A 16,292-nucleotide genomic window follows, 5' to 3' on the forward strand; every position below is an offset into this window, starting at 1 on the left:
GTTCTTAACTTGTTTAAATTCTGGCGGAGATAGTATGTAAATTGACATGGTAGAATATAATGTACTGCTCAAGAAAATGATGAATACTATTGGGAGGTCGTATGATGTGTGAGGCAACACAGAGACATTTCAATTTCCTTCCTGACACTGAAGATAGAAAGATTGCATATAACTGCTATTTCATTGAGGCTCAGGAATCCTTGAAGCTATTGTACAGGCTGCTGCATGAAATGGTTACAGTCAATGGTTTTAATTATTTATAAAAAAAAAACTTTCTAGATTTAATAAAGAGAGAATTAGAAGAGAATAATATAATTAAAATGCCTACCTGTAATTCATGAGTTTCCTCACTGGCAAAGGTTTATCTGAAAATGTGTTAATTTTCATCTTAAATCAAAAAGTTAAAGTGCAGTACTGTAGAGAAAGTATCCCATCACCCCAGCACAGAAGCTTTACATGTCCTCGCCTTATGGTGAAATCCTGATTTTAAGTTTGGTCTTAATTTCACCCACAGGAAGAGACAGAGCTTGAGAAATAGTCTCATGACAGAAGTGAGCGTGAGAGCCAAAGCCCTGCCCCTCTCCCAGCTAGCACCTGTTGCATTAGTTGCAGCTGTGAGTATTTGTGTTTTATGTTAAAAAAATACAGTTACATTTTTTTAGCATCAGTTTTTTTTTTAAATATACAATCATTTCTGGTGGTGACTGTTAAAAAAAAAAAAGAGAGAAAGTTGAAGACCACAATCGATTTCCAAATCTAAAACAGAGGAAGCGTAGAAAAAATCCCTAAAACTTCAAGAAATTTAGTGGCAGAACATTCTGTTTATGAAGAGACAAACCTAACAAGATTTTAAACTCCTTTTATATTAATGTAAGGATGTGAACATTCCTCCTGTGATCTCCGCTGTTGCCTCTTTGTATTGTCCAGCGCATGATTTACATATATGTCAGCATCACACTCGAAAGTATCTTCATGATGAGATGCCATGAGGTTTGTGTTTATTTTTTCAGATTTTATCTTATCTCTGAGATTTCTGCCTCACCCTGATACAAAAGAGATTAATTGAATTTAAATGAATATATTCCAACAGCAACATTTCTTTTCAAAGCAAATGTCTAAGTTACTCTGAATAATCCACAGATCAGCGAACAGTTTTGACTGTAACAAGTCCCTTAAAACCAACATCAAGTTCACTTCATGGCTTTTGCCAAGCTTTAGTGTCAGAAGAGAGCTTCTATCAAGTCTGGCTGTCCAATCAAAAAAGCAATTTAAAACACAACAGACAGTTTACTGCTGGAAAAAAAAGGTTTATTCACACGCTACATAAAATGATTAAATATTTTACCTGTTAAAAATAACTAATAATTGCCTTTCAATGCATTTTAAAGGCAGAGGAAAATGTGTACATGTTACAATATATTTAGTTTGAGAGCAGATCATTACATTTTGTATATTCAACTAATTGCTGACGTCCATCCTGGATCTTTCTCATCCATGACTGAAAAAGATGCTGACATTAAAGCTGCACTATCACCTGAGTACTAAAGCTCAAATATACTTTAGCAAACTGCTACCTGCTGCAGCTTTTTGGAACAGCTTGCTTTCAAAGTTTAAAACAACGACGAAAAATGAAAAATAATAATAATGCAGTGCATAAATGGGAATAAAACACATGATAATCCATATGACTTAATTCTTTTATAAAAAAAATAATAAATAATAAATTGATTGTACATAATGTCAACCAAAACAATATTTGAGATGCCCTTTATTATTATATCTATTCCATATTTATATATTTCTACATTTATTTATGTCAGCTGTATGTTGGGGTGAGGATGGTGCAGTTGCAAAGGCATACTGGTGTGAGCCTTTAGTGTGAGAAACCTGGGTTAAATTCCCCACTGTGACACATCCACCAATGTGTCCCTGACACTTAACCCCTAGTTGCTCCAGAGGACCTCTGACATGTATAGCAAATGTAAGTCGCTGACTAGACAAAATGGAGAAAGTGGAGGGGGAATTTCATAATCTGCAGTATGGCTAGAGAGTAAAAACAATGAGACAAAAACTATTCAGTTTAAGTTTAAGTTTTATGTCTGTGAGATGCAAATATAATTGAAACAAGTGACACACACATACAATAACATTCGCATCCTGTAAATGAAACAGACAAACAGACACATGTTAATCCAAACTCTGAGCATGCCTGTTGTAACTGACTGTACTCGGGGTTCCTATCTTCCCCTCAGAGTAAACAGAGCTCTCCTCTGGTTCATGTTGCTTCCCTGTTAAAATAACCAGATGAAAAAGGAAACATAAATCAATACTTCTTTTGGCACTTCAGGTCAAACATCTCTAAACTATTTCTATTTATTGTATGTATCTGGAGTACTCACCTTTCTTCCCAGTGTTTTTAAGTTCAGTCAAAGAAAATCTTCATCCTGGGATTCATCTGCATCTGAAATATACATATGCTTTAGTTACATCTATAGTCTCAGAATAATCATTAGACCTAACACCCTTCTCTGATGATGACATTTACATCAATGATTACACAAACTGATGTAGATACTTCATACTACCACAATCCTAAGGAATTGTTTAAAATATTCAGCAACCAAACTCACAATTTCCCCGTGACCCTGTACGCAGGATAAGCGGCTGGATTGATGGATGAACTCACAATTTTAGCAATAATCATGGCCCATAATGAAGAAGTGTGATCAGTCTATACATAGCCCTGTCAACCTCCACATCATAGCCTAAACTGGGAGACCAAACTTAACCTGGGATCTGGGAATGTTTCCACACATAAACAGTGTGTCAACCCAGATACTACTTTCTTACATTGTAGTAAATTTATGGGGTAATTTTCCTGGAATGCACTGGTTTAGTTCAAACGATGGAGGGGACAAATAAAGAGGTGGGTCTGGCGGTCCTCCCCTAGGGAATTATGAGCATTAAAGACTTAAATTCCTGCATTCTGGTGAATATTTCTGCATCAATTTATGGTTTAACTTTATCTATATAAAGCGAAACACAATATTAATGCGGTAGATGACAATTTAGCTAAATAGAATATAATGCAGTCAGGCTTTCAGGCATTCAGCTATTGCTTTTAAATATGTTTTCTCCTGTAGATCAACTTTTCTAATTTAATAAAATCCCTGCTGAGTCAGTACACATGCATGGCCTTCCCTTCTCTTTTGAGTCTCCATTTGGGGAAATAACCTCTTTTAATAGGCTTACGTGGGACCTTTTCACCTCAATGATATTATGTTGTGTTATAAACAATGTTATAAACTCCTGGACTTTAATAGCTCCTGTGGTGCAGCAGGTTTTCTGCTCATGTTAAAAACTTTCTGCACATTCAGAATCTCTCCTGTAGTGTTCTCTGACATGTCCAGAAAAAAATCGCAAATTACGATATATATATTTAACGTCATCCTTTAATGAGAAATCATAATATTTTTAAGTCTACCTGGCCTCTCCTGTGCTGTGCATTACGGTATTGTTCCGCTGGTATAGTCTATCCCCTTTAGACCGACACAGTTTGGGGCTGCATGCTGCATGTAAAACCGAATCCAACCCAAAACACCACTGATCTGGCAGAAATCTCACCAAAAATCCACACGTTAAATTCAGCAGTTCCGATAACGTGCAGCTCACAGTCCAAAACAGAGCAAGGCTGCGCTTCACTTAACATGTTTATATTGCAAAAATCACCAAAGTTATCATCTTTGGAAGTTAGAAAATTTAATCCAATGGTTTGAGTAGATATGGACTGAAGTGGTGGACCCATTTCCATGGACAGAGTCACAGCACCAGTACCCAGCTGGTGGCTCAATAGTTAGCACATTTGTCTTTGTCTTGAAGATTGTAGGATTGTAGGTACAAACCCTTGTTGGACAAGACTCTATGCAGGTCCTGCCTGTGTAAAATTATGTTATCTAGAAACAAGAACACCACAAATCACATTTTAAGTAAATGGATCCGGTTATAAGTCTTCTTGGACATCCTGATTAATTCTATAAATATTGTCAAGTGTACTGGCAGCCAAATGGGCTTTCTTCAAGCAAAACAAAAGATCACATTTAAAATGTTCAACTACAGTTTGAGAGGATGAATAAAAAGGTGTATACTGTACTATTTTCAGTGTCTTCAGGGGCTTTGATGATTAAAGTTAAACATTCTCTGATTTTTGTATTTAAAAGTGTGTATTCATACATCAATTTAAATGCTTCCCGTGGACAGGAGAGGAGTACTTTTCAGCAGAACCTCGATTAGTGCTCTCAGACTGGATTGGCCTATGAATCAAATACAATACAAGATGGAGCAGGAATCTGTGAAAAAGACATTTGTTGTTACATGGTTTGGTTTTGTAAGTTGTTAGTCAGCTATTCTGTGTCATGAGATCAGAACACGTGTGTTTGAATAATTAAAATCACATAATATCTAATAAAAGAAGAAAAGGTCTCACCTTTGGACGGTCTGTAGCGATACAAAAGGAGCAGAAGAAGAATAAATACGATTCCACAAACCAGCCCAACAATCAACGGTACAGGAACTGAAGAGCTTTCAGGTCTGGACACTGCTGTTGAAAACATTCGATTAACAATTAACCATTAACAATAAATCATGACTATCACACCCACTAACGCAGACTTCATCCAGCGGCGAATCCAACAGGTGAAATCAGCTGAAACTGACCCATATTTAACGTTACGCTTACTGTGGCAGCGACTTCTAGTGGCCGTAAAACGATAGCACATGGGAAAGACGAGTAATAAGAAAAGAAAATAGCCATAGGGTACTGCGGAGGTGGTGGATTGGGCATTCGGCTCCCGTGTGAAACAAGATTAATTAAGCTTTAGCTTTTAATGAAGTTACTTATGGTTGAGTAGCTTAGTAGCATTAGCTAGCTATGTTAGAGAGTGTGGCGCTCGCTAGCTAACTGTGTTAATGTTAGAGGAATTGACAGGGCTGTGTGCCTAAACCTAAGTCAGTGATTGTATTCATGTCGACCAGTTAACCCTACAGCTGCACCTACATTGTGTTGCTGTGGTTTACATGTGTTTATGTCAGGTGTTGTAGGTCACATGATCTACGTCACATAGGTCCCATTGGGAAACGGAGTTCAAAATTGCTGTTTTAAGATATATGGACAAACTCCAGCAGTAGAGGCGCTAGAGGCATGTTTCTTTCTCAGACAGAGACACAGTTTACACAGAAGAAGATGCAGCAGTTGTTTTAATCCTACTCACCTTTAACTGACATCCAGCTCTGTGCTGACTCTTCTCCTGAGTGTTGACACTTGTAGAAACCCTCATCTGACTTCAACACTGCAGAGATGTTCAGCTCCCTTCTGCTATCATTTTGAATCAGTTTGTCATTTTGATAGAAAAACACGTCTGAAACTAATTTTTCTGTCCTGAACTTGCAGCTGAGACTAACAGGATCTCCCTCAGTCACAGGACGGACAGGGCTCACCAGGATAATATGTTCATCTGTAAAACAGTCAAAGAATATGAGGTTTCAGTCAGAGATCAGCTGCTGCAGAACTTCAGAATAACTGGATGAAGAATGATGAGAAGAGATCATAGATCTGATGTCTTTGTAACGCTTCTTTATTTTACAGAGTGATCATAAAATATGGCATGTTATCTACTGTACAAGTAACATTTTACCAAATAACCAACAGGCTTCTATAGGGTCCTACAAACTACACAGTATTTTAATGTAAATAGCTGAAATAAAGACTTAAGTACAGATCAAACATAAACACTACTACTGTATAGCCTACTGCATCCAGTCCTCATTACAATAAGGGGATGGAATGGTTCAAGCCTTGGCAGGAGAGATACTGTACATGACTATAGCTGCTATGAGATAAAAGCTGGGACTGTGATGATGTACATGGTTAAATCACAGTTTTATTAAATACTATGTTTTGAAAACAATTACATATTGTTTGGTGGCCAATATACATTGTAGGGAGTCGCTTACATAATGGTCTACACCTCAGGGAAACACTTGTGGTTTGAGTGCAGTCATAGAAGAGGTCAGTCTATAACAGTGCAGAGGACCTCAGTCTACCTGATTTCATAGTATTTGTTGTACAATAATCTTTAGGAACAGCAATTCGCTGACATTAAATCTTGAGCTTTTTGAGTGAATTGTTAAAGACAACACGGGGTGGTGATGTGGCAGTGGAAAAAACACATGCCTTTGGTGTGAGAGACAGTATGTCAGAGGTTGCACGCCTCTGGAGCAACTAGGGTTGAGTGTCACATTCTGCCAGTCGGCTATGTTTAGTTTAGCTCTCTGTGGGTTTATGAAATTTTGATCAGTTCAGAATCTGTCTTATAGTGTTTTGGGTTCTGTCCTGTGGCCAGTATCTGTTATATAGTCTGTTGTGTTTTGGGTTTCACTCATGTCCGTCCCTGTCTGTCACTCATGTCTGTCTTCTTGGTGTCTTAGTTCCCAGTTCAGTGTTTTACTTCTGAGTCCTGTTTTATCTTGGCTTCAGTCTGTGTTCCTTGTTGGTGTTTATTTGTTTGTGTTTGCTTTTTGTCTGTTCCCCCAGTAATTCCTCTGCTTGCTGTCCACTAAATACTTTGAGTTCCAGTTAATGTATGGTCTTGTGTTTTGCATCTGTGAGTGTCTCTCTGTTCCCCCCTGCTGTCTCTCTGCCTGCCTGCTTGTCTCTGTTTTCCCTGCTGTCTCTCTGCCTTGTTAGCCCTGATCCCGTTCACCTGTGTTGCTCCCGCCCTGCTCGTTGGTCCCTGTGTATAAATGTTTGGTGTTTCTGTTCATTCCCTGTCTGGTCATTGTAGTGTGTTGTGTGAATACACAGTGTTGTGGCTGATGTTGAGTGTTCTGCCTGTCTCTGTGTAGCCTGATCCTCTGTTTGAATGTCTTATACCCAAACTGCATGTAAGCCATTTTGTGTTTCTGGGATTAAACCCTGTGCACCTTCAGTCTACTCTCCAGTATCTTGCGTTTGGGCTCACACCTCCTCTGCACTCACCCATGGAATCGTGACAGGTGCTCGGGCTTCCTCCCACCATCCAGAGACGTGCAGGTTAAGGTGTCTCTAAAATTGTCCTTGGATGTGGATGTGAGTGTAAGTGGTTGTTTGTCTATGTGATGTAATGGACTGGCGACCCGTCCAGGGTGTACCCCGCCTTTCGCCCGACTTAAACTGGGATTGGCTGCAGCCCCCCGTGACCCTGTACGCAGGTTAAGCGGTTGACGATGGATAGAATTAAGAACTTACTGATCACTAGTAATAATTGTAATTATTAAGCTGTAGAGTCCTAAAAAGCCTTGGGTGGACATTGATTCTTTTTAGGTGGTGCCCCCTTTTGAACGAGTGCTTATGATATTAATATATCCAATTACTGATTCATTATTTTATTAACAAAGTGTAGGTTCACTACAAGGGGTCAAAGCAAACACAGTAATCTTAAGATTCATATATTCCTTTATTGCTGAATATTAGTGCAAACATTAAAACAAGGTGCAGTTTTCTGGTTTCTATCTTGAAAACTTGCTACAATCTGAGTTTATTTTAAATGATTGTCCGATGGCCTGGCGGTGGCTTTACATTTTTCAGAGAGACACATGAGACAGAGGTAAAATGCAAGCACAAACGTGGCATTTATTGTCTTCCAAGCCAACAAGAGGAGACACCGACACCAACAAGCAACAAAACAACTTGCACTGGAAGTAACTTGCTGCCTTTTATACACTCCCTCCTGCAGGTAATTAAGTGGGTAAAACTACTCAGGTGGGACCACCATCATTTAGAATACTAAATAATTTACCCAAAAACCCAACACCACAGAAAAATAGAGCCCAAAGAATGAATATTTACATAAATACAAATTTCTATCAGTAAATCAATAAAGCATACTCAAAATAATCACATAAGTCAGTATTATTGATGGCTTTACTCCCCCCTTCTCAGCTTCATGGTTTGCTCCTGCAGCTCTTAAGCAGGTGCTTGGGCCTACAACACTCCTTTGCCTCCGCCCCCTGCTGAAGAGACAACCAGGAAGAGGTGAGTACTTACATTGTTCATCTTCTTGTTTAAACTAATCTAACAACTAACTAAAATCGAGTAAAAGCAGTCAATACTATATTGTGAACCTTGACTATCCCTGATTGAGGTTTCTTTCCACACAGGCAGGATGGCCAGACCCCCCCCCCTGTGGAACCACTCACAAAGACAGCTATCAAATGATTCACAAATTAAATAAACAATCAAAACAACAATGTGTATGGCTCCTGCTTTATCAGTTATCCCCACCTTAATACATACTTGACTATTTCAGGTAATGGAACCCCTGGTCTCCATTACAATGATAAACAACCAAGTGACTACAGCTGCTGTTGTATTTCATACTTAAACGTGCTGCGTTGTCTCTCTATACAGTGTTTTTCTCATTTGTGAGATTTGAGTCTCTAGCTGTTTAATTTGTCCCTTTTTAACCTGCTGACTTTGGTCATTTCCTGAATTTAACTCTTTTGTCTATCTCACACCTACCTGACCGCTAACCAGGTGTCTTCTAACTGCACGTCCTGCCTGTTGTGTCAGTAAAGTATAAGCAGTAAGATGAGCTTCAGTATCCAAAGTAAAAGTACTCATTGCAATGAAGAAATAAAGTTTCAGCAAAATGTCTCTTTTTGGTGCTTTTATGCTATCAGATGAATTAAAAAAAGGAAAACAGAATAAAGATAGAAGGAAACAAGGAAATCCTCCCAGTCCAGTATGTAAAATACTCATTAAGGTGGAAAGCAGAAAGTTTGTCTTGATGCTGGTGAGAGAGGAAAGATCACAAGGTCACCACAATCAATACATTTCTTCTGTTGGGGGAGCATGAATGTACACAGCCAATTATTTGTCCGTATAAGTGTTAGTTTTAAAGATACTGTATGTTGGTCACAGACAGAAAGTGGATGAACCGAGGTGAAGACAAAACATCTTGAGAGAAGCACAGACAGAAACAAACTGACCTCCAGACCAGACAAACTTTGGTTCACTGTAAGAAGTGTAATACACTGGATCTCCTCTTCCAGCTCTGCACTTATATCCTGCTGTGTGTGTCTGTCCATGAACGATGTAGGAATCCTGTTCAGTCCCGTTGCTGCTGCCAGGTAGCAGCTCATGGCTGTAGGAGTTGCCTGATAGTTTGGAAACAGCCTTAAACCAGAAGAACCTCCATCCTGCAGATGGATCATTAACTCTGCAGCTCAGAGTTACTGAGGCTCCAGGACTCAGCCAGGATGGAGACACAGTGAGGACAGACTGGGGTCTACCTATATAATAAAACATGTCATGGTGGTTGACTGCATGCACTGCTTGTATCCTATATATTTACTGTCTCTCTCCAAATATATAATACAGAAATGAAGGTATTAACCAAAACAATTATATATTTTTTAGATTCAGCAAACTGTTGACATGACTTACTGTCAGATAGTCTCAATGTGAAAGCATCACTCCAGTCTGTTGAAGATTTTCTACTTTTCATTCTGCCCAGACACCTGTACTCTCCACTGTGTGAGGTTGAAGCAGATCTGATGATGTGTTCATTTGCTTTTTTTTTTAGGTTTGTCTGAGCTGGATGTCGTCCATTCATACTCCCACTCAGTGTCTCCTACATCCTCAATCTCACATCTCAGACTGATCTCTCCTGAGTATATCTCAGGCCAGTTGGGTTGCAGAGTCACAACAGCCCTGTTTGTGACTGTTCAAGAAGCCACAAATAAGAGACTTTGAAAGCATGTGTTGCACATGTCTTCCGACTCTTTTGTGTCCTGTTTTGCAGAAAGCTAGAAACTCTGTGAATTAATAAAACAAAATAAATATATAAAATATCAGTTGTTTTATAGTTTTACGCTGCACTGCTGAATGCTACATCTGTGCCTTTTGACAAAACCTGTGTTTAAGTGTTGAAGAGTGCTGGGGGTACTGTCACCCTTAACACGAACGAAGCTAGCTAGACTAGTACTTCCGGTCTGAATGAGATGCTCTGTGAGACGCTGAAGGGTACCTATGGTGTCAAATAACTAAGTTTTGTCTCTCTCTCTCTCAGTCACATGTACAAAGACCTGCTTGAAATTAGAGACTTCAGTATGTTTAGTGATTGGTTAGGTGAACGCAGAGGAAAGATTCACTTGTTGCTGTTCAGCACTTGCTTTGTAGTATTTTAAGAAGTATGAATACTTTATGTAGTATTCACTGTAGGACAAAACAAATCTGAATGAAGAGAGTGAACTGCAGCTGAAAGCTCAGAAAAGCTGATGTTTGAGTTTAGATTCTGTTTTATTCTTTCTGTAGCATTTTAAATAATAATGCTGTTTTTTCATCACAGCTACTCACCTTCAACTTTCAGTTCTCTTTCTTCAGATTCTGCCCCATCATCAAATTTACACGTGTAAGTTCCTCCATCTGACACTGACACCGGATTAATGGTCACTTCCACTAAACTGAGTGAAGGATGGTTTGTTTCCATTTTAAGAGGTGATCCGTCTTTGATAAAGGAAGCTTTCATCTCATTTCCTGGAGTACGATGCCTACAGCGCAGAGTATTTTGAGTATTCATATTCTAAGTGAAATTATACCTTTTATTATTTGACTAAATTGCCGTGACCGTCATCGATAATAATACTGACAGATTTGTTTGTTGTTTGTCAAAATACATATTGCGTTTTGCAGAGCTGTGTTGAAGGCAGGGTTTGAGTTATAATCTGAGCTTTATGGGGGTCTGTAATATACTAGAGACCGCAATTCCGCCCTTTATGGTAATATTAAAGTGTTATTATTTTATGCACTGCAGTCGACTTTTACAGGTGTTGTGCCGAATTCTGCATGCCTGCCGAGAATTGCATGAAAATGCATTAAAAAAATCTGCTTTTAAACACTATACAATTCTTTGTGGGGGTCATCAATAGGCCTAGTGATAAATGATCAATTACACTTAGTGAAAAAAAAAGAGTAAAAGTACCATTCCTGGAATTTCAGCAAAAACATATGTGTTAACCGCGTTTAAACAATGTGAGCAGTGTTGAAAAGGACCTTAAGAAGTGAATACACAATTCAGCAAGACAGATGTTGTAGGCTACCTGCCGAGATTTGCACCCACCTCTTTTCTAAGCATAAAAGAGCGTTACCTCCCGCAAGGTGTATGCAGTTCACGGCAGGCATGCAGAATTCGGCACAACACCTGCTCTGCAAAACATCACTAGACCTCGTGGGAGCAAGGCCTGATCATTGTTCTCTGCTCACGCAGTCTACCGTTGGTAGATTGTGTCTGACTTGACGGTGCTGTTTTTATTCCCCTGCATTCACCTGCAGCTCACGTTAGACTATGAAGTCGGCGAAAGTCAGCCAGTTATCTCGAACGCACCTATTGCCTACCAGTAATACAGCGTGGTAACTTCGACAGCTGTTTTCCAAAGCTAATATAATTATATCCTTATTAGCTAGACTATTACATGCTGGCTAATAACTGTTTTGAAGATTGGTCTCCAACATTGATAGTGATGCGTTGTTTCTGGTACCAACCATTCAGTTCATAGGGGTCCGTATTTGCGAGAGAGAGAGAGGATTTGCGGTGCGAATGTGTGCTGCGCAACGCTGCAATCAAAAACGATTTTAAAATGGGTCGCCAAATTTACCTGGGCGGCTGTTAATCTACCTCGGCGGCCCACTCAAGTAAAGCCTATGTGTGGGAAACACTGTGCAATGTGTGCAGGAGCTCAGGAGTCTACCAACAGGAAGTGGCACTGAATCAGGGGAGGCCACTGCTGGAACATGGAAGTGGTTCTCTCTCAGAGACAATAGGTGGTAGGCCATCTATACAACCTCCATGCCTCATTGCCTCAGCCTGGGGAGAGAACCCTTCCATGTCCACATCAGCATCCCCTGATTCAGTGCCATCTGAGCCAGAAAGTGTGTCAGGGGTAGAGGAGCCAGGGCCACCGCCTAAAAGGCAACGGCGTGACGCTGTCCTGGAGCTGCTTGAGAGGGCAGAGGAGAGGGCCAGGCGAGACGAGGCCAGGGGGGAGAGATTGCTAACTCTTCTGGAAAAAAATAGTGGAGAAGATGTAAAAAATAAAAAATGTAGAGACAAAAAATAAATATTTGTTGTGTTTTAAAAAAAATAATAATGAGCACTGACATATGAGAATTAAGATCTACAAATCAAATTTTGACAAAACAACTTTTCAATTGGTTAACAACAATTTACATTATATTTAAATCTGCTTTTATCCAAAGCAACTTACAACTGCTAATTATGTCAGAAGTTGCACGCCTCTGGAGCAACTAGGGGTTAAGTGTCCTGCTCAGGGACGCAATGGTAGATGTGTCACAGTGGGGAATTGAACCCAAGTCTCTCACACCAAAGGTAGGCGTCTTATCCACTGCCCCATCATTAATGTGCCGACGCAGCTGCTCCCCACAGTGCTGGTCTTGCTGAAGCTGACCACCTTCGTCTTCTGGCCCCAGTGCTTCTTCCACAGGCTCAATCACTTCTAGAGCCTTGAAAAATATGGACCGCCACCTGGTCTTCATTATGCCAAAAGCCCTTTCAACCACAGAAGGAGGCCTTAGCATGGTGACTGTTAATCCTCACGGCAACTGCACTCCTCACTGGCTCACTGTATGGTGTGATGAGCGTGATGGGCTGTGACATACACGGGTATCCACCATCCCCCAGAATACAATAGCCTTCAGGTGAACAGTGAACGCACATACAAAGGGCTTTTTTCAAAACTCTTGAATCGTGGACTGAGCCTGCAGCCAACAAATATGTCCAGGAACTGACACTGGTGGTCACACACTGCTTGCATCTGGACAGAATGAAACAATTTCCAGTTATAATAGCACTGAGTATCTGCACTTGGGTGCTTGACTCTGATGTGACATTGATGATGCCCACAACCCTGGCGAATGCTGCAGATCCAGCCAGACGTGCAAAGCCAGCACCAGTTGTATCCAGCTCATGAGGTGGTGGAAAGCAGATGAGCCTGTTTTTGATTATTTTGGTTGCAACCCTGTGGACGATATCATTGACTGAGGAACGTGAGATGCCAAACGTTCTTCAGACGACACGGTAAGATGTTGCACTTGTCAGTCAAAACAGGGACACAAGGACTTCTAGATCTTGACCCCAGCCATGGCCAAGTGGAGGGCGGAGGATGTCGACTGTGGTTCTGGAGAGGCAGAAGTCTGGTCGCAGGCAGGTTTGGGGAGTAACGGATTACATGTAATGCCGTTTCGTAATCAGGATACAAAAACAAAGTAACTGTATTCCGTTACAGTACAGAAAATAAAGACGTAATCAGATTACAGGTACATTTTGTAAAAACGGGGATTGATCACAGGGATTACTTGAAGCAGAAAATTTCCGTGAAACAGAAAATGTAGTGCTATTTGCTATTTACATGTCTGTTTCCTGTAAAAACACAAAGCTAGGGAGGGATCTGTTGCAGATATTGATCGGCGTGTAGCCAATAGTTGAATGTGCTTATGGCTCACCCCATCATGCAGACTCTGCGGTCCAAATCCAGCTCGCAGCCGGACCCTAGACCGCACACAGCCCCAAGACCGACGGAGGCCTGTCTGACTACTGGGAATGCAGTACGAAGGTGGTTTTCTTGCCGGTTTGGCTCTTGTCACCCCGGGGCTGAGTCAACTAATGAGGCTGTGTTTGGTCCTGTTTATGCCGTGTTCACTTGGAGGCTGCTGAATGCAGTTTCGTCGCACCCCTGGCCTGAAGACCTCCAGTGCTTGAGTAAAGATATAAACCTAAACACACACACTCTGGTGTGCCGAGCTCCCAGGACGGGCAGAGTAAGCTAATTTGACCAGTAGCTGCAGGCTAACTGAGCTAATTAGATAATGGCAGCTAGTTAGCAGCAGTTAGCTAACTTGCTACAGCAACAAGCAAAGCTATAACTTACAGTGGGGGAAATAAGTATTTGACCCCTTGCTGATTTTGCAGGTTTGCCCACTTACAAAGAATGCAACAATCTACAATTTTAATCATATGTACATTCTAACAGTGAAAGACAGAATCCCAAAGAAAATTCCAGAAAATCACATCATATGAATTTATTAAAATTGATAACCATCTGATGAGGAAAAACAAGTATTTGACCCCCTGGACAAACAGCATGTTAATATTTTGTAGAAAAGCCATTATTGGCCAGCACAGATGTCAAACGGTTTTTATTGTTGGTGACAAGGTTTGTGCACATTTCGGCAGGGATGTTGGCCCACTCCTCCCTGCAGACAGCCTCCAAATCATTCAGGTTCCGAGGTTGTCGCCTGGCAACTCGAATTTTAAGCTCCCTCCAAAGATTTTCAATTGGATTCAGGTCTGGAGACTGGCTAGGCCACTCCAGAACCTTGATGTGCTTCTTCTTCAGCCACTCTTTTGTTGCTTTGGCGGTGTGCTTAGGGTCGTTGTCGTGCTGAAACACCCATCCTCGACCCATCTTCAGCTCTCTCACTGAGGGAAGGAGATGTTGGTCCAGAATTCCACGATACATGGCCCCGTCCATCCTCCCCTCAATACGATGGAGTTGTCCCGTCCCCTTGGCTGAAAAGCACCCCCAAAGCATAATGTTGCCACCACCATGCTTGACGGTGGGGATGGTGTTCTTTGGGTTGTACTCGGTGTTCTTTGCCCTCCAAACACGACGAGTTGAGTTGAGGCCAAAAAGTTCTATTTTGGTCAGGTGACAGGTGTCTTTTATACAGGTAACGAGGTGAGGCAGGTGTATTTGATGTAGATAATTGGTTGGGATTGGGGCTTAAAGAAAGACTAACTGGCTTGTAGGAGCCAGAATACTTGCTGTTTGGTAGGGGGTCATATACTTGTTTTTCCTCATCAGATGGTTATCAATTTTTATAAATTCATATGATGTGATTTTCTGGAATTTTCTTTGGGATTCTGTCTTTCACTGTTAGAATGTACATATGATTAAAATTGTAGATTGTTGCATTCTTTGTAAGTGGGCAAACCTGCAAAATCAGCAAGGGGTCAAATACTTCTTTCCCCCACTGTATGTCCAGTACGGAACTCGTAAATAACAGAGTTGAGGCAGCGCACCAGGAAACATCAGAGAGAAAACCAGCAAATATTTTCCATGTCTGATGTAAAATCGGTGAATAAAGTTGTGCTTTTGTACAGTAATCAGTGGTGCCCGTCACAGAAACACTATTTTTCAGCAGCGCCATAAAAATTATAACATGTCCGTTTTTTACCCACTAAACAACTTCAGCTTCGCCAAAAGGAACGTCAGTGTCACACTGAGTAAAATTTCATTTTGTAGCTTTTCTATCAGAATTTACCTCCTTTTCTTCCTGCAGTCAGGAAGTACTAATATTAATGAAGGGCGTTTCACTGACCATTTATAGGCAACCATGGGCGTTGATTTACATGATTTATAAAGGGAACTTGCTTACAAGTGTGCTATGCACGGTTTTAGAAGTCTGAATATTTTTTGGTGTACGCCATTTTAAGCTTTTGGGAGTACATAGATTTTTAGTGAGGATTGTAAGCACAGTTTTATAAATGAGACCCTGGAAATTCTTATTTCTGCCTTCACTCTGTCACAATAAAGATGCACTGAGTTTAAATGAGTAGAATAACATCAACATGTCTTTTCAGAGCAAATGTCTCAGTTACTCTGAATAATAAACAGTTTTGAGTGGAAAAAATTTCTACCAAGAAATAGTCCCTGAAAACTTTCACAAATATATTTTTGAAGAGAAAAACATTTACATGTGAGGATATGTTGTTCGATAGCAGATCATGACATAAAGTAACTGTTGAACTTGATCTTTCTCATTCAACTCTGAAAAAGACGCTGACTATAATCACCTGGGTACTAAAGCTCAAACATACTGTAGCAAACTTAAAGAAGAGTTGAAAATAAATGACAAAATGAAAACTAATAATATGCAGCCCATAAATACTAAATCAAAATACATATCAGTAGTACTTGTGCTTTGTGCTAAAATAGAAAGTAATTAAATCCACATGATGTAATTTTTTTTATAATCTGCTGATAAATTAACAACAAAACACTGAACACGTCTCATGTTTGAAAGCAGACGTCCACACAGTAAGTTTATAAAATGCTGTCGACCATTTTTCTTTACCAACTCAGCTCTCTTTACAGACCTGGAAGAAAAACAACAAAATGTCAAGCTATAGGTTTATTCACGATGTAAGGATGCTGTCTGACGTGTTATTTTGAAATAT

General features: G+C 40.3%; 2 protein-coding genes across 10 annotated transcripts in view; one reads left to right on the forward strand and one right to left on the reverse strand.

Moving 5' to 3' along the window:
* LOC119911918 overlaps positions 1 to 16,292 on the forward strand; it is a 334,810-nt gene that overhangs the window by 212,525 nt on the left and 105,993 nt on the right.
* LOC119911480 (Fc receptor-like protein 5) overlaps positions 1 to 16,292 on the reverse strand; it is a 95,011-nt gene that overhangs the window by 9,809 nt on the left and 68,910 nt on the right. For 8 of the 9 annotated variants that reach the window (XM_038730383.1, XM_038730382.1, XM_038730373.1 and 5 more), the window contains one exon: positions 15,769 to 16,211. The exons of the other annotated variant lie outside the window; for it this stretch is intronic. In XM_038730383.1, coding sequence (XP_038586311.1) covers positions 16,204 to 16,211 — 8 coding nt within the window. In that variant the 3' untranslated portion in view covers positions 15,769 to 16,203. Of the gene's footprint in view, positions 1 to 15,768; positions 16,212 to 16,292 lie in introns of those variants that run through there. 9 annotated transcript variants of the gene reach the window in all.

Source organism: Micropterus salmoides, unplaced genomic scaffold (assembly GCF_014851395.1).
Source record: "Micropterus salmoides isolate LMB-PRFRI ecotype aquatic unplaced genomic scaffold, ASM1485139v1 Ms_hic_scaffold_2, whole genome shotgun sequence".
In the NCBI taxonomy this organism is placed as follows: Eukaryota; Metazoa; Chordata; class Actinopteri; order Centrarchiformes; family Centrarchidae; genus Micropterus; species Micropterus salmoides.